The sequence below is a fragment of the Cnephaeus nilssonii genome (assembly GCF_951640355.1).
Source record: "Cnephaeus nilssonii genome assembly, chromosome: 11".
Lineage (NCBI taxonomy): Eukaryota > Metazoa > Chordata > Mammalia > Chiroptera > Vespertilionidae > Cnephaeus > Cnephaeus nilssonii.
The window spans coordinates 37,555,961-37,583,385 of record NC_137082.1 but is presented as its reverse complement, the minus strand read 5'-3'; the positions used below and the strand labels follow the sequence as shown (position 1 = coordinate 37,583,385).

At 51.5% G+C, this 27,425-nt stretch overlaps 1 protein-coding gene across 2 annotated transcripts in view; it reads left to right on the top strand.

Annotated features, from left to right (window-relative positions):
• MTCL2 (microtubule crosslinking factor 2) overlaps nt 1–27,425 on the top strand; it is a 66,847-nt gene that overhangs the window by 8,483 nt on the left and 30,939 nt on the right. For both annotated transcript variants that reach the window (XM_079785018.1, XM_079785017.1), the window contains exons 2-3: nt 11,506–11,730; nt 17,919–18,077. In XM_079785018.1, coding sequence (XP_079641144.1) covers nt 11,506–11,730; nt 17,919–18,077 — 384 coding nt within the window. The remainder of the gene's footprint in view (nt 1–11,505; nt 11,731–17,918; nt 18,078–27,425) is intronic.

The following is a 27,425-nucleotide window of genomic DNA, read 5'->3' as shown; positions in this document are numbered from 1 at the left end:
TGAGCCTCCGTCTCCTCTGTAAAGTGGAGATGCGGATAGCACTTACCCTACAGTGTTGCTGTGGAGATTCAATGAGAAAACACATGTATACAAGGATTTGCTGGAGCAGCTGATAATAAGGACTCAGCAGCTATCTGCCCTCATCACTCATTAGCAGGCTTGGTTCTGATTGCCTGTGGCCCCTGGATCCTTGATGGCAATGTGTGACTGGCTCTGGCTTGTGGGTCTGGGGATGGAGCAGGGGCTTGGGAGGTATGTGCAGAGCTGAATTGCATTATGTACCTCCCCTAATACATCTCTCCCTCCTGTCCCCCCTTTCCCTTCCATCCCAGTCTTCTCGGAACAGCCAAGGCCAGTGCCGCAATGGAAGACTTGTAACCCCGAATACTCCTTTGCTAATGGGGGGTCGCCTTGTGGGGGGAGGCCCTTGTTCTGAGATGGAGGTGAATGATCTCCCATTGCCTGGGCCACAGAGAGAAGCTCGGCTCCAGTGGGAAACCAGTGTGGGGTCCCCTAGTCAGGCTGCACCATCTTTCCCCTGGTTTTGCCCCGATCCGCTTGGGATCTCCTGGGCCAACGGCATCAAGCCTCCCCCCCCCCCCCCCCCCCCCCCCCCGCTCCTCCGTGACCCTGCCCAAGTGCCTGAGCAGCCTGGGTGGTCCTGCTGCCCTCAGCCTCACCCTGCTCCACCCAGGCTCCCAGTGCTCCACGCACCCAGGTCTCTGTTCCTGTGCGGTTCCTGGCACTTGCTCGGTCCCCTCACCCTTCCTTTGGTTTCCTCCGCCCCCTTTGTGCATTCAGCTCCAGGTCGGGCTCCTCTGTTAGACACCTAGGAGCTTCCTGTGGGCTCCTTTGGGGCATTTGTCTCAACTGTAATTGGGTTATTTATTGGGTAATTACAGGTTTCATGTCAGTCCCTCCCCCCTGTTCTGCACTAGGGCAGAGACCTTACCAGAGTGGGACTGAGCCCCTTCCTTTTGCGTAGGTATCAGCTGAGGCCCAGAGAGGTCAAGGGGATTGCCAAAGCTCACGCAGCCTGCAAGAGGCCAGAGGCAGAAGGACTGGGGTCTCGGCGCTCTTCCCAGCGTGCCAAGCAGAGGGAAGGGCAGGAGCAAAGGCTCCGTGCTGTGACGCGCCAGGGTGTGCAGGCTTCTCAGGCTGTACAGCCTGGGACCACTCCCTTGACCCCCCGTGTCTTTCCCTCCCCAGAGACCTCTGAGCCCTGCTCTCTCCCTGCTCAGAGATTTGGCTGCAGCCCAGAGGCCGGTTAGGGGATGTTTTAAAAACATCCAGACCCAAATGCTGCCTTCCTTCCTGTCCACACAGAAAGGACAGTAGGAACATGGGCAGGCACCTCGGCAGTGAGCATCCCCCCCAGCCCCAGGCAGCAGGGACTGCAGATGTCTCCCTGCTCTTTCTGGTAAAGCCTGGAATGGGCATTGACAAGCCAGGCATGACCTTGGTGGGCACCAGTCTCTGGGCCTCTCCTCTCCCCCAGCACACGCATAAACGTACCACAACCCACCCACACACCCACGCACACTTGCTTAAACAGCTCCCCACCAGAGGGAGTGTCTGCAGTGTCAATCACAGAGCTGTGCCAGATCTGGGGGCTCTCTCCTGATTGGCTGTGGAGACTTGATCTTCCTGAGCCTCCATTTGTTAATCTGTAAAATGGGCATAAAATAATAGCACCCCCTCCAAAGGACTGTCGTTGAGCACAAGATAATGGACCTCCATTTAGAGCTTAGCCCGTTGTCTGGCACATGGTAAGCCCTTGCAAAAATATCAACTATGATTATTGTCACTATTGCTCTGTCATAGAGACTATGTAGTCTAGTTTATCCGGACTCAAACTGGACTTATTGTGTGACCTTGGGCAACATAGTTGACCTTTCTGACCTCAGTTCTTCATCAGTCCGTTGGAGCCAGCTGGGATATGAGATAACGTGTGCTGCCTTTCATGTGGCGGGCAGAGGGGGAGCACTCAGGGAGCAGCTTGCTCGTTACTTACTGGTGTTGGAGATGCAAGTCTAGACCCTTATCTTCCCTTGTGACCCTCTGGTCCCTGGGACCAGGCAGCCTCTGTGCCAGCTGGAGTAGGGGCATTGTGTGGCCCAGCAGTGCCTGGCTGGCTTCCTGGCCCCCCGTCAGGACCTTTGACTCTGACTCCCCCATAACTAGAGCCCAGCTTCTACCCAAGGAAGCTAAGCTGGATTGAGCTCTGGGCTGGGAGACAGGAGCCCAGAGTCCCTTCCTGCTCAACTCTGGACCCTCTGGGAGACTGTGGATTATCCCAGTCCCTCTCTAGGCCTCGGTGTCTCTGTCTGTGAAAGGATGGAGTCTTTGGGTCCCCCTCGCCCACCTGCTTGGTCCACAGTCTTTGCTTTTGAGCTGGGAGGAAGTGAGCTTGCAGAGCCTTCTGCCCTCCTTGGGGTCCAAGTGGGATGATCTCATCTGGAGCCTTGACAGGCCCTGGGGGATGGGCAGAAGGGACAGCAGATGGATGCCCTGCCTCTCGGGGGGCTGGCATGCTGCCCCTGTGGCCCCTGCTGGCCCACCCTGTAGGTCAGCCCTTCTGGGCTGGGCCGAGTGGCCCATGCCAGAGCCAGGGTGGCAGATGGGCAGGCAGTCTGGGCTTTGGCCCGAGGGAGGGACTGTGGTGGCCAGGGCTTTGTGGGAGAAGGCGGGCCAGGCAGGGGCTCCTGTTCCTCCATGGAGTGGTTGCTGTCCCACAGAGCAAAGGTTCTGGATCCCTCAGTTCTGCTCTGTCGCTCTATCTGGATCTGTTTGCCCATCGGCCAGTCAGGCCCCTAGAACCTAGGGAGGATACATTGGGTAAGGTGTGGAAACTGGCAGGGATGCAGCCTGGGAGTTGGTGGGCTGGGATTTGAGGCCCACCCCTGGGGTCTGAAGCCTCCGTGGACATTAACTTTACAGAATCAGAGAATTTAATTAGACACAGTAGCGCTGACTGGAAGTGGTGTTCTGGAGGGAAGTGGACCGAGATGGTAATCCCCGCCTAGGTCCCATTCTTCATTCAGAAGCTATTTCTTGAGCTGTTCCTGTATGTGCCAGGCACTGTGCTAGTCTCTGCCCTCCTGAGACTCACACCCTATAAGCAAACAGACCAATAAGTAAAATAATTAGTATCACAAATAAGCCTGTGATACAGATCATGAAAGAAACACAGTTTTGAGATGGACGCGGTAGGCCCAGAGAGGTCTGGAAGGCTTCTCTGAAGGGGTGGGGTGGAGGGGGAGCAGGTAGTACAGAGGTGCAGGGCAGGGCATCGGGCAGAGGGAATGTCAGGAGCAAAGGCTCAGAGGTGGGACAGGCCAGGCGTCTTCTGGAGAAGCCCCAGGTGGCTGGAATGTAACCAACAAGAGGAGGAGTGGGGGGAGAGAAAGATGGGGAGGTGGGCGGAGGCTTCTTTTGGCTTGTAGTTTAGGTAATTTACATATTGCATAATGAGTTTTGACAAATGCATACAGTTCTGTAACTACCACCACAATCAAGATATAGAACAGTTCCTTTGCCCCCTAAAATTCCCCTGTACCCCTTTGTAATCGCTTCCCCCCCTCTTCCCCCAGCCTCTGACAACCACTGGTCTGTTTCCTGTCCCTGTGGTTTTGCCTTTTCTAGAATGTCATATAAATGGAATCATACAGTATGCAGCCTGCTGAGCCTGATCACCTCACACAATGAATTTGAGCTTCATCCATGTTGTTGCACTATCAGCAGTTCATTCCTTTTTATTACCGAGTAGTATTCCATTATGTAGATGTACCACAGTTTATCCATTCATCAGGCGAGGGACATTTGGGCTGTTTCCATATTTGGGTGATTATTGGAGGGTTTTCAATAGGAGAGTAATGTGTGTGTGTGTGTTTTTTTTTTAAATCCCTCCACTGTGTGGAGAACAAATTAGTGGGATGCAGACTGGCCATCATGAAGATCAAGTCCATTGATTCGGTGATGAATCTGGCCTACCATAGATATTCACTAATTGTTCATCCTGAAGAGCTGGGCCCTGGGGCAGCTGGGAGGTTCCTAGTTGGAGGTGGCATTTGAGGTGGAGGGGTGCAGAGGTGGGAGACTGGTAGAGAATGGATGGGGGCCTAGGCAGTGCAGTGTCCCCTGGGAGCTGCGTAGGCTGAAATGTCTGTTCCCGGAGCCTTGAATACCAGGGTTTCTAGAATGTGATCTGCAGGGCCCTTATCAGAGTTCCCCGGGAATCAGAGTTCCCTGGGAGAGCTGGGTGAACAGGCACCTCCCATGGCCCACCCTTAGCTGCATGGGGGCTGATTCTAGGAGAGGAGGTAGCCGGCGGACTTCTGCTCTGGAATAGTCCCTCCTTGGTGGCTGGTAAGAGATGACTTCCTTCTGCCTTCAGGAGCCTCCTGTCCCCTCGGGGTCAGCTGGGAGTTGTTGCTGGGGTTCACACCACCCATTGGCACTTGCTGTCTATCTGTAGAGGGACCTCCTGTGAAAATAGTCACTTTCATCTCCAGTCCCACAGGTCAGGAGACTCACCATCCACTCCTGCAGACCGAATTCCATCAGGCCCGTGCCTCTGGGGTCACTTGCAAGCGTTCCAGTGGGCCCCAAATCTGAACGTCTCCCTTCTGCCCGCGTTGTACAAGGGTTAGTCATCTTACATGGACCCAGGTTTCCCACAGGAAGCATCCTTCCTGGCACATTGAGAATATGGCTGGAAAGCGGAGCTCTGCTTCTCCCGCTTTGTGCCTGATGGTGGAGAGCCAGGGTTGGGGTAGGGACCCAGACCCCGCAGCGAGGTGGCTCTGGAGAGAACAGAGGCCGCATCTTATTTCATGCCTTAAGCCTGGCGTCCTCAAACTACGGCCCGCGGGCCACATGCGGGTGTTTTTGCCGTTTTGTTTTTTTACTTCAAAATAAGATATGTGCAGTGTGCATAGGAATTTGTTCATAGTTTTTTTTTTAAACTATAGTCTGGCCCTCCAACGGTCTGAGGGACAGTGAACTGGCCCCCTGTTTAAAAAGTTTGAGGACCCCTGTTAAGCTCTCTGCTGAGACTAATTCTCAGAATAATGGTTTAAAATACTTAAAGCTAAAAGGAAACCAAATATAGTTATCAAAGTATATTTTTAAATTATGCTGTAGTAGTATGTGTGTTTATTAACTCATAAGATCTGGTGACAAGTCACCTTACTACTGTAATTTTAGCGCACGGATGGGTGTAAACAATATGTTGACATCTCTGCAACCAACTACTTTGTGATATGAAAACATCTGTGGTTTTTTTGGTGGCAAAGTCACAGGTACTGCTAATATAACTGTGGCTTGTCCAGAATAGGATATGGTAATTTTTAGTTAGAGGTTAGTGAAAATAAAGATGTGATTTTTTTTCCCCCTCCTTCCCATCCAAGTTCATGGACTTCCTGAATTCTGGTGAAAACAAAAGAGCCTGCAGTTCACGGTCTGAGTCCTGCTTGGAGGTCCCTCTGCGTGACCTTGGACATGGCCCACTTTCCCTGTGTTTCTCCCCGTTCTTCGTCTCTGCAACAGGGATGGTGATTCCTGTCCTGCCTGTCCATGGGGTTTCTGTGAGGACCCATGAGACGATTCAGATGGAATGTCTCTATAAACTGTGAAGCCCTGTGCAAGCTCTCGCTATTATTAGCAGCAGTGTGAGCTCATGTTTGGCCCTGCAGCCCAGCATGTATCAAGAGACTCTTCCTGGCTAATTCCCCCAGGATACCTGGGAACCAATCCATGGCAGGGAGCAGGTCTGCCCCTGAGAGGCTGCTTCCTGCAGGCTGACTTCATAGATCACCGGGGTCGGGGGAGGATTTGGGAGGATGGACAGAGATGCACTTTGTGGACAGGGAGTGGGTGGGTGAGCAGGAGGTTCCCGGGGTAGACAGACCCTGCCCCACCCTCTCCTGGGGTGTCACGGGGGTCTGAGCCCAGCCCTGGAGCTGCCCCGTGTCTCCGTGGCTCTGCAGCTGGCTTGGGGCTGGGATGAGGAGGGCCTACCACCCTGGGCTGTGCAGAGAGACTGGGCAGGGCAGAAGCCATACTCATACTTTCATTCATTCATCCACTCGGAGACAGTGATGCGTGCGTGTGCTGTACCACATGCTGAGTAATGCTGGGGACCAGACCCAAGTCAGACCTGGCACCTGCCCTTCCCCCAAATCTTGACTTGAAAACAGGCAAATGCAACTTAAAGCTGTTAGCACAAGAGACAAATAGAGTTCAGAGTGTAGGAGTTGAATCAGATTAGGGGAGGGAATGTTCTGGAAGGATGACATTTTTGGGAGTTAGCCTGGCAGAGGCCATTCTAGCAGAGGGAACACCCGAGCAAACCTGGGTGAAGAACACAGTTAAGATGTACCAGCCCAAGGTCGCAGGGCCTGTTTCGATTCCAGCTCCACCACTCCCTTTCTTGAGCAGCTCTGGGCAACTTCTGAGCCTCAGTTTCCTCATCTGCAAAATAGGAACATTTTCAGTACCTACCTCACAGAGTTGGTAAGAGGATTGTGCACATCCTGTGCTTGGGCTGGTGCCTCATAGTGAGCTTCCTGATAGGTGGTAGCTGTTTTTATTTTTCAATTGCCGTTGACATTGAATATTATTTTATATTCGTTTCGGGTGTACAACATAGTGGCTAGATAATTATATAACCTACGAAGTGATCCTTCCGATATTTCAAGTATCCACCTGGCACCTACGTGTTTATTACAATACTAGGGGCCCAGTGCACGAATTTGTGCACCTTGAAAGGAACTGTGGGCCTCAAGGCTATGGTGGGCACAGGGGCGGGTCTCAGCCCATCCTCCGCACCCCTGCCTGGCCCCCCCCACACGGTCCCTGGTCCCCTGTCTGCCGGCAGCCCCACTCCTGCCGCCGCTCCCACCCACTGACAGCGCCGGCCCTGCTCGCACTCACTGATGGCATGGAGCGATTGGGGCCGGCACCAGCAGTGGGTGCAAGTGGGGCTGGCGCTGTCAGCGGGTGTGAGCCGCAGCTGCTGCCCCGATCACCCCTCAGGAGCAGGGCGAGGTGGAGAAGCCCTCAGGGGCGATCAGGGCTGGCAGACGCCACTGGCATCTGCTGATGGCGCTGAGTGATTGGGACCGGCGCTGGGCGCAGGCAGCGGGTGTGAGCGGCAGGTCTGGTGCCGGGCCGGCGCTGAAAGTGGGTGCGAGCGGTGGGTTCCAGGCCGGCAGCAGGTGCAAGTGCCGGGTGGGACCGTGGTGCGCAGGAGCAAAGAATTTTCAATAACCACCAGAGGCTCGCCTCAATGACAGTGACCGGAGCCCCGCTTTGGTCTGGCACCCCCGCTCACCTGCTCCACCATCCTGCTGCGGCTGACGCCCGCCATGTTCCGTGCTCTGCCACCTGCTGCTGATGCCCACCATGTTCTGCACGTGCCCCCTGGTGGTCAGCGCACATCATAGCGATCAGTTGTTCTGCCATTAGGTCTATTTGCATATTAGGGTTTTATATATATAGATTATTCACTATATCCCCTATGTTGTGTCTTACACCCCAGTGACTATTTTGTAACTACCAATTTGTACTTCTTAATCTCTTCACCTTTTTCACCCAGCCCCCTACCCCACTCTCCTCTGGCAACTATCAGTGTGTTCTCTGCATTTGAGTCTGTTTCTGTTTTATTTGTTCATTTATTTTGTTATTTAGAGTCCACATATAAGTGACATCACAGGGTACCTGTCTTTCTCTGATTTCTTTCATTCACCATAATAGCTGGTAGCTATTTAATCGTGGCATATCTGGACGGGGTGGGGTGGGGGACAGAAGATGCAAGGCGAGGGGCAAACCAGGAGTCGGGCGGGGGGAGGGGGAGACCAGGGGCAGCGTGGGTTTCAGGGGAAAGGGCATGGACTTAATGCAGAAGCCAGTGGGAACTAGTGGAAGATATAGAAAGCCATCTGCTTTTTCTCAAACTTTGTCCAATAAATAGGTATCACATCTGTAATCAGAGCAAAATAATCATTTTCTATAAAGGGAAGGGCTGACTCCCCTGGCATCAGTGTGGGTGCCTCATTCCTATCCCTCCCCCACCCCCTTCCACTCCCTATTCTCAGTCCTGGTTAAAAGAGAGGTCAACTCAAAGGAGTGGCCAGATGGGATGGGAGTGGAGGCCTGACAGGCTGTGCTTGGTCTGGGCAACGTTCCCCAGCTTCTGTAGGCTGGCGTTTCTGATGGGGGATGATCGGGGGCCTCCAGGCTCAGAGGTCAGCACTGCTGGACAGCATGGCCTTTTCCTGTCTGTGGTGGAGGAAGAGGTTTGGGGTTTCCCCATCCATGTTGGGGGACTCCGACTACCTTGTTGGGTAGCTACTAGGCCTGTTAAGTCCTGCAGAGTTTGGCCCCTCCTTCCCCTCTTCCACAGAATTGGGGGATCTAGGAGCCGGGAGAGGCTCAGCAAGGCCACGGACCTGTCTTAGAAGGAGCTGAAAAGCTTGGGTTCCCCCAGCCCAATCCCTCAACTGGATCAGCCAGTCACTGGAGAGCTTTCCAGGGACGGGTCGGGACTGCAGGACCCAAGAGCCCCAGGAGATTCTGAGGCTCAGTGAGGTCTTAGAACCTCTGGAATAAAGCAGGATCCTCCTCTCCGGGGTCCCCTCCCCATGTCGCAGCAGCCCCAGGTCCCTGCCCCTACCTCAGGCCCCAAAAGCTCAGCCTCTGCCTAAATCCTGCATTCACCAGCTTCTGCTGCCCACGCCCCAGCAGACCCGCCTATGCAGCCACAAGCCAGTCTTTGTGGACTTGCCCTCTCACATGGGCCGTGCCAGGACGGGCTGACTGCATTCTGCCTGCAGCTGGGAAAAGCCCCCGAGGGGCTTGGGCCCCCCTTGGCCACCATGGAGAGAGAGAGCTGGCATGAAAGCGACATCCTGCATTTTCAGAAATTGACTGTGGTGAAGGGCAGGCCCTGGAGAGACAGCTGCTCATGTGAGAAAGATCATTCATTCATTCACTTACTCAATAGATTCTTACTGAGTGAGACCCTGCTCTGTTAGGCCCTGGGCTAGGGACTTGTGGTGCTGAGACACATGACGCTTGCCCTTTTAGGGAAAAAGACTGAAAGAAAACTCCCTGCATTAGAGTCCCTTGCGGGCCCCATCCCTGGAGTTTCAGATTCAGTAGGTCTCTGTTGGGACTTGAGAACTTCTGAAAAGTGCCCCAGTGATGCTAATGCTGTTGGTCCAGGGAGAAACTATGAGTGATTTGTATTTTGTGTGTTTTCAGAACTGTCTCTGATCACTGTTTACTTTTATAAATAGAAAAATCAGTTATTTAAAACTTAAAAAGCTAAATGGTCCCCCAGCATGACGGCAGTGCTCTGGATATGGTCCTCTGTTGGGGGATGTCAATCTCCCGTGATCTACATGTCAGATGTTCATTAATGTCGCCCAGCATCATGAGCTTGCCTGTCCTCTGTACTTCCCCGTGGCACATTCCCAGCCTTGGGTCTGTTCAGACCCTCACAACCTCCCCGTCACCAGGTCCTGTCAGTGTGACTGCGGAGAGAAGAAGTGAAATGCTAGTAATAGCAGGATGAGGATTTGAACACAGGCCCAGCTGGAGGCTGGTTTAGCTTGGATTTTGCCGACCAGCCTGCAGATTTTGCCGACAGAGTGCTGTCTCTTTTATGCTTCTTTAATCTGTCAGCTGAAATGGCATGTGGACCCCTCACTTCCTCATTTCTTTAACTGGTGTGATCATTGACGGTCCCACTTCCCCCTTTCCACTTTTAGTTTTGTCCACTTGGCGTGGTGGTGGGGTGGTGAGTCTGTGTGTGCGTGGGGTGGGGGAGGGGATCCTGGTGAGGTGACTGTTCCTCTGCAGCTGGTGCTGCTCAGCCCACCCAGAGGAGAGAGGCTGTGGTGGCAAGTGAGGATTCACCCTTCGCTTGGTCGTGGGAGCAGGACCACATCTGTTAGGGCTGGGAGAGGCAGATACCTGTCCCCTCTGCCTTCTCCAAAGTTTAGAACCGTTTGAGAAAGAGTCCCATGAGTCAAAGAGATGGATGTTAAAACCTCGGTGAGCTTTCTTCCTAAGAACTGGCCTGGAGGGTAATGCTTCTCAACCCTGCCTCTGAATTAAACCCACCCTCCCGGTCTCAGGGCACTGGACAGCCCTAGGCCATTCCCTCGGAGGGAGCCGCCCATTTTCTTTGGGGAAAAGGCGGCTCAGAGGACCGGTGAACCTAGTTCCAGGGAACCTAGCTCTTCCAGGGCCCGCAGAGCTGTGCTTTCCTTCCCGGCCACCCCCCTCCCATCAGCACCGCCCTTTCTCTGGCTCCTCAGGGATGCCTTTGGGCAGATCAGTCATCCTCCATGACTCAGTTTCTCTTTTTAGCGTACAATCTTATTTAATCTATGCGATCACTAAGAGTAGATATTATTCCGTTTGTGACTCAGTTTTCACATTTGTTATGAGACATAATAATCATTTATTTATTCTGCTAGGTCTTCCCACTCATCCCCTTACACTTGGTCTCACACTGGTATGTCTTTTTGAGGCTGTTTACCTACCTAGACATGTATTCATTCATTCCGTGAACGTTTGTTGGGAGTATGCAAGATGTTAGGCCCTGTGCTGGCTGTGGAGGATACATCGGGGAGCGAGGTGACCCTCCAGACACTTACAGTGTCTCTGGGAGACAAACTGTTCAATGAAGAATTGCAGATGTGCTCACGGTGACAAAGGGGACGTGAGGCACATCTGGGAGCTGCTGACAGAGGCGGGCAGGAGCTGCCCTGAGGAAGTGAGGTCACCCATTCACTTAAAGCCCAAACCCAAATCTGTACTCAGCCTTCAAGGCCCTGCATGGCTGACCCCAGTCTGTCTCTCCAGCTTCAGCTTAGCCCTGTAGCTACTCTGGCCTCCTTGCTGTGTCTGGGCCCACTGAACTCTTTGCAGCCTCTGGGCCTTTGCGCACACTGTTCCCGCTGCCTGGAGTGATCTCTCCCTGGCTGTCTCTTTGCAGGGCTGTTCCTTTTGGCTTCAGCTCCGCTACCCCTGTTTCAGAGATGGCCTTGGCAGGGCTGCCTTCCTTGTGAAGGCTCTGGGGGAGAGAGACCCTTCCTCTTTCCAGCTCTTGAGGCTGCCTGCATTCTTTGTTAATGGCCATCCCTCCATCTTCAAAGCACATCACGCCATCCTCAGCTTCCATGGTCACTTCGCCTTCTCCCACTTTGCTCCCTCGCCTCCCTCTTACCAGGGACCCTTGTGATTACCTTGGGCCACCCAGATAACCCAGGAACATCTCCCAATCTTTTAACTTTATCACATTTGCAGGATCCCTTTTGCCATGCAAGGTAACGTATTAATAGATTTTGGGAATTAGGACATGGACATTTTTGGAGGGGGGCGTTATTCAGTCTACCATACCCAGGCCCCCCGAGGTGCCTACGACCAAGTTGGGTGTGGCGTGCACTCATGCACGGGGCCCAGTGACCGGATCGCCCCTTCTCCCTGTAGGATGAGATCGAGGAGCTGCGGGCAGAGATGCTGGAGATGCGGGACGTCTACATGGAGGAGGATGTGTACCAACTGCAGGAACTGCGCCAGCAGCTGGACCAGGCCAGTAAGACCTGCCGCATCCTGCAGTACCGGCTGCGCAAGGCCGAGCGCCGCAGCCTCCGCGCTGCCCAGACTGGCCAGGTGGACGGCGAGCTCATCCGAGGCCTGGAGCAGGACGTCAAGGTAAGCCCAGGGCCTTCCCTAAGCCTCACAGGTGCCCTTGTTGGGGTTGGGACTATGCGCCTGAGCAGGACCCAGGTCAGACTGCAGCTCATTCCTGTGTGTCCTTGGGCAAGTTGCATCACTTCTCTGGGCCTCAGCTTCCTCATCTGTAAAGTGGGGATCCCTGGTGAACTGATAGGCCATTGACCAGGGATATCCCACAGTGATATACTATGAACACTCCTAACAGCAGCTACTGTCTGAATAGCAGCCACACACCTAGTGGTGGGCTCCCAGTTGTCGGTGCACAGTTCCATGGAGGTTTCTTTATTGCACTAATTAATGGAGCGTAATGAAGGCCTGGAGTTGGATCAGGCTGGTTTCAATCTTGACTCTCAGATGCCCTAATTTTGTGATGTTGAGCAAGTCACCTGCGTTTCAGTTTCCTCACCTGTAAGACGGGTGTCACGGCAGCCCCTGCCTCATAGGGATCTATGAGGGTTAGTGAAATAATGTGGGTCAAAAGTCACTGTAAGCACCCCCAAATGTTAGCTGTTATTATTATTCTCATTTTCCTGATGAGGAAAGTGCGGCTCAGAGAAAGGAAGTGCCTGTCCATGGTCACGTGACCCTCGGTGTGTATGTGGCCGAGCTCCTGCTCTTCCGTCTCCTATACCTCTGCCTAACGTCCTCCCTCTGCCTCGGTGAGCAGGAGGAGGATGGGATGGAGGCCGGCAGCTGGGGCCTCCAGAGGAGAGGTCCACCCTGCCTGTGTGAGCCCTGGTCAGGGGCTGAGAACTTGGTGGAGGGAGGACTCAGCTCCCCGCTCTCAGAACTCAGGCCAGTGTGACCAGGGGGATGTAGGAACTGGGAGAAGGGTAGCTGGGGAGTCTTCCTGCAGGGGTGACATCTGAGCCGAGGCCTGGGGGAGAGGGGGCATGAACCAGGAGGTGGAGGGGGAATGCTGGAGAAAGGGTCCCTGAGGGGAAGGGGAGGTGACCAGTGACGGCCAGCCCCACGCAGGCTTTGGCAGCTCCGTTGCCTTGTGTGCACAGAGGGCTGATGGTAAGGAAACTGATCTCAGAAAAGTTTTCGAGTCCTACGTGCACCTCTACCTGAGAGGTCAGCTCCCGGGACAAATGGTGACCCAAATATTCACGTGCCAGGCACTGGATTGGGAGCGTGTGGGTGAGGAAGAGCCCGGGAAACTCAGAGGAATCTGAGTTTGGACCCAGGTAGTTGACTTCAGGCAGAGACAGAAAGTCAGCCTTAGAGAGGTGAGGAAGGGTAGAGGATCTGGGCTGGGAGCAGGCTGGCTGGGTTGCCAGGGGCCTCTATGGGAGGAGCTGAGAGCAGCCTGAGTGAGCACACACCACAGTGGTGAGAGGGGGGGCCTCTGCCGTCTGGGCCGAGGGGAGGGGAGCAGCCCCTTCTGTTGGGATTTGAACTAGCCAATCAGCATTAGCCTTGCCCCCTTCCCTCCCTCCTCTCCCAGCCCCTGCAGCTGGAGCTCTGAGCTCATGGGAACAGGCCTGGGCTGGATGCCTCTGGCCACCTCACTTCGCCCCATGTGCTGGGGATGTTGTGGGTGTTTTTAAGGTCCTCGAATCCTGACTTCCCTTGCGTCTCCTGGGAAAGCTGGTGGACCCAGGTGGGGAGGGTCCGGGGGCTGCCTAGGAAGGTATCCAGGGGGACTCTGTGACTTGCTCTTCCACCTCTTTGGCCAGTGCCCTAACTGCCCCCACCTCTTGGGTCTTGGGGCTTCCGTTTCCCCTTCTGTTAAATGCAGGGCTTAGGTCAACCCAATCTTCAGGGCTTTTGCAGCTCCAGTGCTTTTATTGAACAGGTGGGTTATTGGTGAGGTCGTCATGAATGAAACCTCAGGCCTTGGTGCCCCCTTTTCCCCCCCACCCCCACCCCCACCCCCAGCTCTTCATCCCCTGCCAGGCTCTCTCACTCTCTGCTGGTCCTCACAGCTGACAGGACCCACAGAATCTTAGTGGGAACATTGCCTGGCATGAGGAGGTCAGGGTCAGGGGCCAGAGACCTGCTCTGCCTGTTGTTTGCTGTGTGGTCTTGGGAAAGCTTCTTCACATCTCTGAGCCTCAGTTTCCCCATGTGGAAAATGGAGATAAAACTGGAGAGATTTTTGTGAGGATAAAATGAAATAAGTAAAGAGAATGCTATGCACACAGATTGGCTCTGGATACTCAGCCGATGAGCAAATGTTGGTCGTGGTGGTGGTGTTCAGGAGAATTTTAAGACTTGAATGAATAGGACAAGTGGCTGGGGCAAGCGTGGGGAAGGAAAGGCCAGAATTTCAACCGCCCTGGCTGGACCAGAATCACCTGGAAGGCTTGCTCACTATGCAGATTCTCAGGGTCCGCCCTCAGAGCCTGGGAAGCCTATGCAGAGTGTCAGGTTCCTAAATCCGAGATCTAAATTTCCACCTGGAGGGACTCCTGTGGGAGGCCCAGGACACACCAGTATAATGTTTCCTTTCTTAGAAACAGATGTTGCTGGAGAACAAGTTCTGGCTTTGGTTTTAATTTCCTGGGTGACCCGGCGGCTGCCTCAGTTTTTTCATGTGCAAAATGGGAGTGACGTTCCCATCCTCCCAGGGTTCCGGGAGAGTTTAGTCACACCAGCTCCGATGCTGCCCTGCAGGGGACTTCCTCAGTGAGAGTTCCCATCCTCCTCCTTGAGGATTCGAATGACCAAGACACCCTGAGGCCCATGAGCTGCGGGCAGATGGGCCAATCAGCGAGCTAGCCAGCGAGCAGGGCCGCTGTAGCCTGGAGGCTGCTGGTTGCATTTGGCAGGAGCCAGGTCCCAGTGCTGTAAACAGTGACCTCATGACTGAGGGCATTTGTTTGTGCTTTGGGAATTTGCCCTGGTTTCCGGAAGCTGCAGCTGCTTCGCCTCCAGAGTATCTCGGCCCCCTACCATGGGAGGAGTCAGGAGTATCAGGAGACTGATCAAATGAGACTGGCAGGTGGGGTCCTATGAGAACCTGACAGTGTGAGCCCACTGTTGGGCTTACTCTTGGTATTCTTCTTTTTTTTTTTTAATCTTTTTTTTAAAATATATTTTATTGATTTCTTTACAGAGAGGAAGGGAGAGAGATAGAGAGTTAGAAACATCGATCAGCTGCCTCCTGCACACCCCCCACTGGGGATGTGCCCGCAACCAAGGTATATGCCCTTGACCGGGATCGAACCTGGGACCTTTCAGTCCACAGGCTGATGCTCTATCCACTGAGCCAAACCGGTTTCGGCTTGGTATTCTTATTGTTGCTATTAATGTAATGTGTCGTCCAGCTTCAGGCCAACAGCAGGGTCAGGGTAAGAGTAAGACTCTAGAGTTGACTCATCTCATTTAAAATCTTGGTCTGTAGCTTCCTAGCTGTGTGACCTTGGGCAAGTGACCTTTCCTTTCTGAGCCTCAGAGTAGGACTAATAAAGCCTTTCCTAAGGGGGTGACAGCCCCATGATGGGTGCTCAGGAAGTGACAGCTAAGGGGGTCGAGGGGGGGCCCAGGACCACTGAGACTCGAGGGAGGGGGCACATAGGCCACAAGGCTCCTGCCCTTCAGGCCGGGGTGCTCTTTGCTCCCATAAGCTGTCATTGGGGCTCTGGGATCTGAGATTAAGGGCCCTGTGTCCACATTGGAATTCTGTAAGCTGCCTGGGATTGGGCTTTTCAGCATAGCATTCCTCAAGGCGGGGAGCACATTTGGAAGGGGATCCCATGGGGAATAGAGCAGAATACAACTGGGGACTTGTGGAAGGGACAAAATCTACAGAGTCACTCAGGAACCCAAGAGGCTCCAGGAATCCACATGGATCGTGACTTCTTGATGAAGAGCCGGTCACCTCCTCAGGTTGAGGCCATGGTGGGGACAGAACAACCCACCAGGTGGAGAGGAGCTGGTCCAGGTAGGCGCGTAGTTGGAGAGGAGCCCTGGTCCCCAGCCAGAGACATAGCCCTCCCTGAACAGTGGGTGGGGTGGGTGGTTGGGGGAGTATCCCCAGCCAAGCTAGGGCAGATGCAGCTCCCAGATTTCAGTTGTCCACTCCTTCATCTTCCTCCATCTTTGCTTGCTTGGCGTAGTCTTGGATTTGTTTGGTCACCCAATAAAGATTTATTAGGCATTTAGTGTGTGCCTAATGTTTGGGCAACGGACCTAAATAGTGGGGATTTGCCGGCCCCTCAACCAAATCCCCACTCCTGCCCCCAGGCCTCAGCTGGATGAATGCATGAGTGAATGAAAGAATTCGTGATCAGGACAGGAGTTCACTGGATGACCTAACAGCCCCAAACTGGGGACCATAGCCAGGAGCCCTGGGCTGAACATTTCCAGCAAAAACCTTGCCATCCAACTTAAAAGGGAGGCTGTGGAGTATAGGGCCTAATCAGATAAAACCTGTGGACCAACGTAAAGCAGTAATTTTGACAATGTATTGAAAATTCTATTTTTTGAGCACCTACTATGCTCCAGCCACCAGCCCAAGCACTATGTCATTTATTTCCCACCGTAGCGCTCATGACTAGACTAAATCAACCCCCTTTTACTGATAACCAGACTGAGACTTTGAATGGTTAACTAACTTTTCCTGAGTCACACACTCTGAGTGCTGGAATCAGGCTAGAATCTCGTTTTCCCATCTGCAGAGTCCTGGTTCTGATAGTGAGGGGTTGCTCACTCCACTTTGTGGATGAAGAAAGCTCGGTGGCCTAGGAAGGCTGTGGGAGGATTCTCATGGGCCAGCTTCTGGCTGTCTTTGGAGGCCTTCAGGGACAGAGAGCGGCCGTGGGCACTGGAGGGAGGGGAAGACAGCGCTGGATTTCCTCTCGGGCCGTTGTTTTTCCTGGCCTGCTTTGCACTCTGCCAAGGGGTCTGTGCCGAGCTGGGCCTGGGCCCAGGCAGAGGGCAAAGCCAGGGAGGGCCCTCTTCCCTTCCGGCAGGGAGGAGGTGCCATGGTCATTTCCGAGACTGGCAGGCATGGGAGCTGGGCTATCCACCTCACTCTTGCTGGCAAAGACATCGTACCCCTTGGGGAGGCCTGGCCATGCCGGCCCCTCAACCAAATCCCCAGGGCTCCCCCGAGCTCAGCCCACAATAGCTTTATGTGACCCTGAGCAAGTCACTTGCACGCTAAGCCTCAGATCCCTTGTCAGTAAAAGGGGGACCGAATTGGGGTAAAGATGAATGAATCTGGCACGCAGTAGGTATCCAGCCAATGGTAGTGCCCAGCCCCCTCAGGGCTGGTTGTAATTTATGAACTCAAAAGGGCCCTCCTCATTCCCAGAGGTCTCCTTTCCTGGCCTTTCACCCCCGGCCGGCAGGGGACAGGTCAGAGGGTGTCCTCGAGGGAACGGGTGCTGTTGCTGCAGAGACCTGGAGCCAGGGTTGGAGTCTGCAGCTCTGGTAACTCCTTTCTGCAGGGATGACTTGGACACCGGCCAGGCCTTGTCATTGGAGGCATGTTCTATAGCCCAGATGATGGAAATAGGCCTTGGGGGTCCCACAGTGACCTCCACCGAGTCCTGCCCGTTTCTGGGCTTGTTTCTCGAAGCAGCAGCCACTATTCACCCAGCGCTCCCTGTGTAGGCAGCGGGCCAAGCCTTTGTGCAATGGCTGATTTAGTCCTCCTGTTGGGCCTGGGAGGTTGGCCTGCTATTATTGCGCCCAGTTTGTACTTAAGGAGACTGAGGCACAGAGTGGGGCAATGATTTGCCCAGGATCACGTGTTGGTCACTGGCAGAGATGGGATGTAAATGGCTCTGGGGCTGCCCATCTTGCTCGGAGTTTCCTTTTTCTTTAAAATGAATTTCTGGTGCCAGCCACGGGCTCTTGTGAGAATTGGCAAGAGGGTGGCTCCTCAAAAGGAGAGACTTTTGGAAGCATGAAGGAGCCCGGGGTAAATGAAAAGGTATTCCTAAGAACAGGAAGGGCCTTTATAGCTTTCTGGGGGCTGCACTGTGACATAGACATAAGGAACATGGGGTGCCTGGGTTTGGGTTTTAGTTCTACTACTTCCTGGCTGTGTGACCCTTGGTGAGTTCCTTAACCTCTCTGTGCCTCCGGTTTCTCATCTGCCTAGTGGGGGTAATGAGAGAAGCTGCCTGCTGTGGGGTGGCTCTGTAACCCACATGGGATGAACCCTGAGCATGCCCATGCTCTGCTCATCACCTTTCCTTGCTCAGGTCTCTAAGGACATCTCCGTGCGGCTGCATAAGGAGCTCGAGGTGGTGGAGAAGAAACGGGTGCGCCTGGAGGAGGAGAACGAGGAGCTTCGACAGCGGCTCATCGAGACCGAGCTGGCTAAGCAGGTGCTGCAGACAGAGCTGGAGCGGCCGAGAGAGGTGAGGACCTGGCCGTCCTGGTTAGGGCCAGGTGGGGGGTGGCAGGCTTGTGTCAGCCCCATCCAGCCAGTGTCTCGGCACAGTTAGGCCTCCCTGGCAGGGTTGTTCGTTCACTCATTCCTCCAGCACACGTTTTCTGAGCACCTACTGTGTACACTATGTGCTGGCCACTAAGGACACAGTGGTGAGTGGAAGACATTCGGTTCCTGTCTTCAAGGAGCCCACAGACTAATGAAGGAGACAGTCATCCATCACAGAACCACACAGCCATGCCCAGCACAGGGCTGGCCCTCTGCCTTAGTTTCCTCGTACATCAAGTGGGACAATAATGCCCCAAGGCATTGTGAGGACAGGCTGGAATAACGTACGTGTACACTCAGTGCGGGGCTGGGCCTCTGGCCAGTGTGTCCATAGAGATCGGGACACTAGACACTTCCTGAACATGACGACCCCCAGACACCAGCTTCTCTGCCTTTGATCATGCCAGCCCCTCCACCTGCCATGTCCTTTCTTCCTCCTGCTATTAGGCACCAAGCTGGACACTTATCTTAACAATTTTCATAGAGGCCCAATGAGGTTATGATCTTACCCATTTTATAGATGAGGAATCAGCCCCTGAGATAGGGATGGGTGTCCTCACGGTCACGCAGGGCCCAGTGGGCTCTGCAGAAGGACGATTGGAAACCATCAGCCCAAGTGACCCCTAAGGGCTGGAATCCTCCAGACTCCAGGGGTCTGTGTTCCAGGCAGCTTCTGGCTCCAGAGGCACGGCTGGGCCTCAGCTGTCTGGCTGCTCCTGAGGTTTCCTAGGATCGTACATTGTTCCGGGGCACACTCCTCACCTTCCCTCAGGGAAGGCATGCCAGCATTCCAGGATTACTGAGCTGCCACAGCCCTGAGCCGCCCTTCAGCTGCCCTATTCGCAGAGCGTGTTGGTGTGATGTGCCAACAGCTTCTCGGTGTGCAGACGGGGCATTTGTAAGGGCTGCTGTCTGGCCCTGCCCCTCTCGGGGGCTGGGTGGGAGGCCCCCTCTCTCAGGCGGCCTTCCTGCCTCCCAAGGCCTGGCCCAGAACACAGGGCATCATCTTCACACATCTCCTTGCTGCCATCCTTGGGAGTGAAAAGGGGAGACAATTTGAGAAAGTGCCTTGGAGGTCAGACGGTTCTGTTGTGGTGGAGAGGAAACTGAGGCCCAGCTTGCCTGAGTCCGCCCAGCCTTTTCCTTGGCAGAGATGTGGCTGAGGCTTCTAAGTCTCAGTTCTTCTTCTGTGACATTAGGATAATGACAGTACCCAGTTTACGAGATTGTTCATGATTATTAATAAGATTGGGGTAACCATAATATGAAGAAGTTAAAAAGAATAAGGTAGTGTGGCAGTTCCTGAAAAAGTTAAACATAGATTTACCAAATAAGCCAGCAATTCCACTTCTGGACATAGAGCCAAGAATTGAAAGCAGGGACACAAACAGATATTTGTACCTGTGTTCATAGCAGCATTATTCACAATAGCTGCAAGGTATAAGCAGCCCAGATGTCTGTCGATGGGAAGCATATAGTGTATTCATACAACGGAGTATTTGTCAGCTGTAAGAAGGGAGGAAATCCTGATACAGGCTGCAACATGGATGAACTTTAAAGAAATGATGGTAAGTAAAATAAGCCAGACACAAAAGGACAAATATTATTCCACTTATATGAGATATTTAGGGTGCTCAGATTCGTAGAGACAGAAAGTAGAATGCTGGTTACCAGGGGCTGGAGGGAAAGGGAGTGGGGGTTAGTGTTTAGTGGGTACAGAGTTTCAATTTGGAAAGATGAAAAAGTTCTGGAGATGAATGGTGGTGAATTCAGTACAATGTGAATATACTGAATGCTACTGAATTGTGCACTTGAAAACAGCTAAAAATGTATATTTTACCACAATAAAAAAGATACAACCGTTAAAACGGTAAATTTTATATTATGTATACTTTGCCACAATAAAAATAAATAAGGTAGATATTACAGTTGACCTTTGAACAACACAGGTTTGAATGGCTCAGGTCCATTTATACATGATTTTTTTCAATAAGGTACATATAACATACAATACATGTGTTCATTGATGGTTTCTGTTATTGGCAAGGCTTCTGATCAACAGGAGGCTATTAGTAGTTAAGATTTTGGGGGGGGTCAAAAATTATATGTGGATTTTCAATTGCATGGGAGCAAGTTGGTACCCCTCACTCCTTTGTTATTCAAGGGCCAACTGTGTAACTGTATGTATTAACATGGAACAATCACTAAGGTACATAGTTAAGCAGGAGAAGAAAGTTATAGAAGTATACATATTGTGCAATCCCACTAATTATTTTGAAAAGCCATACAAAAACAAACTGGTGTTGAAGCATATCTCTCTCTCTCATGCATATATATATATATATATATATATATATATATATATGCAAATGCAGAACAAAAGTCTGGAGAAAACCCACTGAACTGAAGAATTAGAAAGGGTGGGAGTAGGGTGGAGAATAATTTTTGCTTTTATGCTATTAGTCCTGTAATTAGGGTTGGTTGTTTTTTAACAACAAGAATGTATTTGAGTACTATTTGTGAAATGTTAAATGCAGTCAAGCATGTAAAGGGCCCTTTGTGGTGCCTGGCACACAGTAGGTGCTCAAGAAACACTGGTTTACTGCCTTTTTGAAGGTGATGTCAGCAAAGCTGGTCTAGCCCTCCCTGATGTGCCCCTGGTGTCTCAGGATCTAGGCAAGGAGACCTGGCCCTGTGTTTATTTGCTGATTGCCCCCTCCTTCCTCCCTCTGCTCCTGACATGGTTTCTATGGAGACGAGGGTCCCTTAGCAATATCAAGATCTGCCTTTGCCATCCTGACAGGTTGCTGTGGTGATGCTGTCACCTGGCTGGGAACAGGAGCCCCTGGACTGGGCTGATGTGGTTGCCATGGATATTGCTCTTCGCTTGGGGAAAGGCAGGGTGGCCAGCTCTAGCCATGCTCTGCGGCAGCGCTGTTGTCCAGCTGGGCTGCAGTTCAAGAATCATAACACTAGCCTCTCCCTCATCAGTAGCATTCCCCCTTCTTAGGAAGAAAGCCAATATCAGTGTTGACATGACTTACTATAACATAGCTGCTATGCCTGAGGGCTCGCTCTGTACCAGGCACTACACTGAGCATTTTATGTACATCCTCTCGTTGTGTGACAACAGCTCCCAGTGTACGTAGTGTACGTAGTGCTGTCCCGTTTTATAATTGGTAATCTTCTTGGTAATTTTTATATTGCAGTGTAATCCACATATGCTAAAAGTCACTATTTTAAAGTGTACCATTCAGTGTTTTTAAATATATTCATAATATTGTGCAAATCCAGAACATTTCCATTGCCCCAAAGAACCCCTGTCACTGTTAGTAGTCATGCCCTATTCCCCCTTCCCTCCAGCCCACGGCAACCACTAATCTACTTTCTGTCTCTATGGGCTTGCCTGTTCTGGAAATTTCACACAAAAGGGGTCATGAAGTATGTGAGCTTTAGTGACTGGCTTCTTTCACTGAGCATGATGTTTTTAAGGTTTATCTATGTTGTGTTGAAGCATGTGTCAGTATTTCGTTCTTTTTTATGAGCGAATAATAACCCATTGTATGGATATAGCACATTTTGTCTATCCACTTATCCGTTGATGGGCATTTGGGTTATTTCTCCTTTTTGGCTGTTATGAATAATGCTGCTATGAGCACTGTGTACAGGTTTTTGTGTGAATGTATGTTTTCAGTTCTCTTGGGTATATATATATACCCAGGAGCAGACTTGATGTATACAGACAGGACTGGGGGGGGGGGGGGCGGGGGGCGGGAACAAGGCTCTCTGCTTCCCAAAGCCACACTCACTCTCACAGTGATGCCCCTGCCCTCCTCACCCCATCCAGGGGCCTTGCAAGGACTCTGCTGTGTTCTCAGAACCTCCAAAGAGGCGCTCATCCCACTGAGTACCCCCAACTGGCACAGGCTTCTTGTGCCCAATCCCACTCTGATGGGGTCGGAAGGGCGCTGACCATGGGGTCAGATTACCTGGGTTCAAACCTCAGTTCTGCTGGCATTGTCATCTGATGCAGCCCGGCTCTGGTCTGTGTGCTACGCGGCGAACATGAACTCGGAGTCACAGGGGCCTGCGTTTGAATTCTGACATTGTCACTTACTTGCAAATAACTGTGCTGCTGGGCAAATCGTGTAACCGTCCATTTATAAAATAGGAATGTCAGCCCCTCCTCAGAGGTGTTTGTGAGAATCAATGGAGACAAGCAGATAAAGCCCTAGGCAGGGACTAGGGACTCGGTAAATACCCATCGCCGCGATCACTACCCACAGGGTGATGTCTGGAGAAGCCTTTCCTTCGGTAAGTGTGTTCCTGCGTCTCTGGAAGGAGCTCCGCATGCCTGACTGCGGGTTGCCCGCGGAAGGAGCGGTGACATTGCGAATCAACACCAGCCGTTGGCGGCCTCTGTCCCAGTGACTTCTGATTTGGGGCTCATGCCTACACCACCGTTTGCTTCAGCCCCCCACCCCACCCCACCCCACCAGTGGTCTCCTGCAGCCAGGAGCCACACGGCCTCTCTGTCCAGCCGCTTCGGCCGCCCCGGATGAAGAATGCCTCAGTCTTCGAGAGGCACCCCCACCTGAGCCCCCCCCCGCCCCTTTCAGAATAAATTTTGTACACACAGCACAGTCTGTGTTTTCAGTGAGACCTTTCCAAACATCCCCTCCAAGTTTGGTGAAAATCTACCCAGCTGTTTTGGCAGAAGGCTCATTTTATTCCTTGAAGGTCGGTCTTTGTTCCCTGGCGACACGGGAGCATGGAAGGTGTTAGAGGGCAGGGGGCCCCTCCAGGCCTGTGCTCAGGCAGCGTCTGTGTGGGCTGGAGGGCGGAGACATGCTCTACTAGTCTCCGGCAGAACAAGGGAGAACGTAGCTCATGGTTCTAAGAGCCGTTGTTAGACCAAGAGTATTTAGAGGCCCCACCCTGGCTGCTCAAAGGCGGCCTCCTGAGTTGCTGGTTGGGGGGAGGGGCCTGCCACGTGCCAGGTCAGAGTGTGCTCTTGGGGTCTGGCAGTGGGACTGGCATTCCTGTTAGTACCCAAGCTCTGCCCTGTTCACCCTCCCATCTGCCCCTGGGGGCTCCACCGTGGGGCCCCGACAGGCCCTGGCTCCTTGAGGGACCACAAGCCCCCAGGCTGCCTGGCCAGCTGCTGCCCTGCAGAGGGAGGAAGGCTGTGCTCCGTGAGTCTGCCTTGTTTTCCCTCCAGGGCCGCCGAGCAGTGTGGGAGCCCACGTGGCTTAGGTGCGATGGGGAAGGGGCAGCTCCGACCGGCCAAGGCCGGGACCCCTCTGGCCCTGAAAAGGTTTGTGATCCGCCCACTGCCCTCACCTTCCGGTGCGGTTCTAGCCACTCAGAGCTCCCTGTCTGCCTGTTGGAAGGTGTTCGGTGACTTTTCTTTGGGAAAGTACACTTTGAAAACATTTTACTACGAACTTTCCCTCTCCACCCAATGGGTAAAATATGCTTAGTAGAGAAAGACAGGAAAATACAACCATGTAAGGAGAAAAAATTCACCTGTAATTCAATATTCAGAGGAAATTACTCTAATTACCAAATAACTGTTTGGGTGAGAGATATATGTACTCCCAATATAGTTTTTCTACTCATACGCACACAGACATTGAAATGTATATGTATAAATGCATTTTTAAAAAATATATTTTTACTGATTTCAGAGAGGAAGGGAGGGGGGGAGAGAGAGAGAGAGAGAGAGAGAGAGATCAGTGATGTGATTCACTGATCGGCTGCCTCCCGCACGCCCCCTACTGGGGATTGAGCCCGCAACCCGGGCATGTGCCCTTGACCTGTCTCAACCTGGGACCCTTCAGTCTGCAGGTCTACATTCTATCCACTGAGCCAAACTGGCTAGGACTGTATATGTGAATTTTTAAATTAAAAAAAGGTAACAGGAGCTCAGTGAAGCAAAACTAGCATTTAAAAAAACACATAAAGGCGTGCCTGGCATACCTCTGAGGGTGGAGAGGCAGATTCTGGCTGCACTGGTTGCCTTGGGCAAGAGAACTGGTGAGGGGTTCACTCATTCCTTCCTGTGCTTTTTGAAGTTTGAATGCATTACCAAAAGATAATAGAAGGAATCACAGCCACACATAAAAGAAAAGAAGAAATCCTCCCCTCACCACCTCCCTCAGTTCTGCTCCTGATTCAAATGAGCAGTTTAGTTTGCATCTTTAAAAAAACTGGTTTTCATAGTTTGTATCATTTTGGGCCTCTTTCTATGCTCAGACATTGCATATTTCTCTCTCTCGAGATATATATATATATATATATATATATATATATATATATATATATATATTAAAATAAAGATGGGGTTATATTATATGCACAGTTTCTGTAATATACAAAATAATGTAGCACGAACACAGACTGTTGTTTTAAAATGCTGGGTGTTTTGGGGTTTTCTTCTGCCTGAGGTGCTTATTATAAAAGTCAAAGATCACAGAGTCAAGTACACATAGGAAGGAAAGAAAGTCTGAAAGAGCACCTTCTATTTCAGTATCTTAAACACAGAGCCAGAGGCCGGGAAAGCGCTCCAGCGGCCGTGGTCACCCTCAGGTTGGGTAGGAGAATGGGTGGGGTCCACAGGGGGACTTCTCTGTCAGCATGGTATAGACTGAGAGTGAGAATGTATTTTTGTATGTTAACTTTTAAAAAAATAAAATGAAAAAGAAAAACACAAAAATGCTGGAGGACTATGTCCTCCCTCCAAAAAACCCCACAAAAAAACAAAAACATGTGGGAACAAAAGTGCAAAATGCAAGTTTTCTATATCCTCATTGTTAACAGCCTGCTGTATGTTCTTCAGACTGTCTCCCCCCCCCCCGCCCCCCAATGTGGGTGCACACACATGTATACATCTTATTTTTATAAAAATGATAACATGCTTTCTTTTTTTAAATAACAGCTTTATTGAGATATAATTTATATGCCATAAAGTTGGCCTTTTTTAAGTATACGGTTCTGTGGTTTGAGGAAGATTCGGAGCTGTAAAACTATCACCACTCTAATTCCAGAGCATTTTCATCACCCCGAAAAGAAACCCCGGACCCAGCATAGTCACTCCCTGTTCCCCACTGGCAACCACTCATCTGTCCACTTGCTGCCTAGATTTGCCTATTCTGAACATTTCATGTAAATGGAATCATAAACTATGTAGCCTTTTGTGACTGGCTCCTGTCACTTAGCATGATGTTTTCAAGGTACATACATGTTGTAGCCTATGTCAGGACTTCATTTCTTTCTGTGGTTGAACAATATTCCCTTGTGTGGATGTGCCGCATTTTGTTTATCCTTCATCGGTTGGTGGACACTTGGGTTGTAGATTTTGATTAGCAGGTTCTTTCTTTCCTTTACAAGACGTCTTTACCACATCAGTGAATCTCACTGTCTCTCCATCCTTCTTAACAGCTTTAGGCTGTATGTTATCTTATTCCTTTATGTGTATGTGATGGTTGGGACCTCAGGGTGCCTTTGGAGACCCTTGGCTACTCTTCCTGTCACCTACTTTCTTCCTCCAGGGAGTCCTCAGTGCTTGAGGAGGTTCTGGTCACTGAATCCTTGGCTGGTCACCCCGTTATAGATGATAAAATAGAGTTTCTGGGAGGAGAAGGGGCTCACCCAGGATCACAAATGCAGTGTTGTGGGGTTCCCAGAGTTCAGCTTCTTGCCGAAGTCACAGCCCCTCCCACTTAGCTTGTTGATACGCAAGCTCAGATCGTCAACCTAGCGCCCTCACCTCAACCACTCCACACGGGACTCTACCTCGGAGCAACCCTTCCTGGGCCCCATTTGTGAGGTGGGCGGGGGGGGGGGGGGGGAGGGCTGTTTGTGGAGGGACTTGCTTTGTGGCTCTCACCCCACAAAACGAGTCTTGGTACGCAGCATCTGAAATATCAGCCTCTGCAGACCTGCCTCATTTGCATTTTAAAAGGTGTCTAGGATTTGATTGGACTTGGAGACAATACTCAAGAGCCCATCTGGAGTTCATCTTCCTGGCTCTGTGGTTTCTACCTGGGCTGCACATTAGAATCACTTGGGGAGCTATTTTAAAATACTGATGTCTGCGACCTACAGTGGACCAATTATATCAGAATCTCAGGGGGTGGGACCTTGGGCATTGTTGCTTTTTTTTCTTCTTCTTTAAGTTCCCTAGGTAATTCTCATGTACACCCAGATTTCGAACCACCCTGCTACCTCATCAAAGAAGGCCCATTTTCTCCGTCCAAGTCCTTGGAACTAGATCTAGAGCTATTTCAAGAACTGGTCCCAGGTCAGCTGTGGATTTGCTGTGGGACCTGGCTCTCACCTTCAGAAAAGGGAGGGCTTGGATTAGATCAGTAGCTCTCCCCTTCATGTATTCAAACCACACGAGAGCATTCTCAAAAAATACCTGCCCAGCCCGAAAAGTCAGAAGCAGCCTCAGTGAATGTGAGGAAGACGTGCTCGGTGGAATCATGCATCCAACTGAATGACTCTTAAACACGGCAAAACTTCAGTACTGATTATTGTACCCTTTCCCCCTTGAAACCCCTTGGGCGAGTGCTATTTCCCATTCTTGCCATATAGACGTATAAGCCTTCCTGTTTCTCTGTAGCTTCGGTAGAAGGTATTGTGAAATGTTTGGATTTTTGCCAATACGATAGGTGAGAAATGGTATCTCAGTGTAGTTGGAGTTTGCATTTCTCTATTGAGCAGCGTTAAGCATCTTCCTATGCTTAGGAGCCACTGAGAACTGTTTTTCATATCACCACCCCCTTTTTCTGTAGGTTTGTTGGCTGTTTTAATTCTCTATTTTGTGAAGCTCTTTGCCTATTTAGGATATTGACCCTTTGTCAGTGTTATGAATTGCAAATATTTCTCCCAGGTTGTCATTTATACTTTTACTTTGCTTAAGATGTGTTATTTTTCCATGTCCATTCTGCTTATCTGATCAAATGTATCAGTTTTCTTCCCCTATCACTTCTGGATTTTTGAGTCATGACTATGTGTTATAGTCTTATTTTCCTTTCATCTGCATGCAGACTTTTACAATTTAAATTGAGGTCGGTCCCTCATCATTTCCAAGGCCCCTGTGGATTATGATTTGTTGCACCCATATTCATTCATTCTGAGTTAAAGTCCCACTAGAATGCCAGTTCCATGAGGACAGGGTTTCCTCGGAGGTGGAGCTTTACGTGCAGAGACTATTGGAAGGGCCCCCTTGGGAATAGCACCATCAGGGAACAGAGGGAGA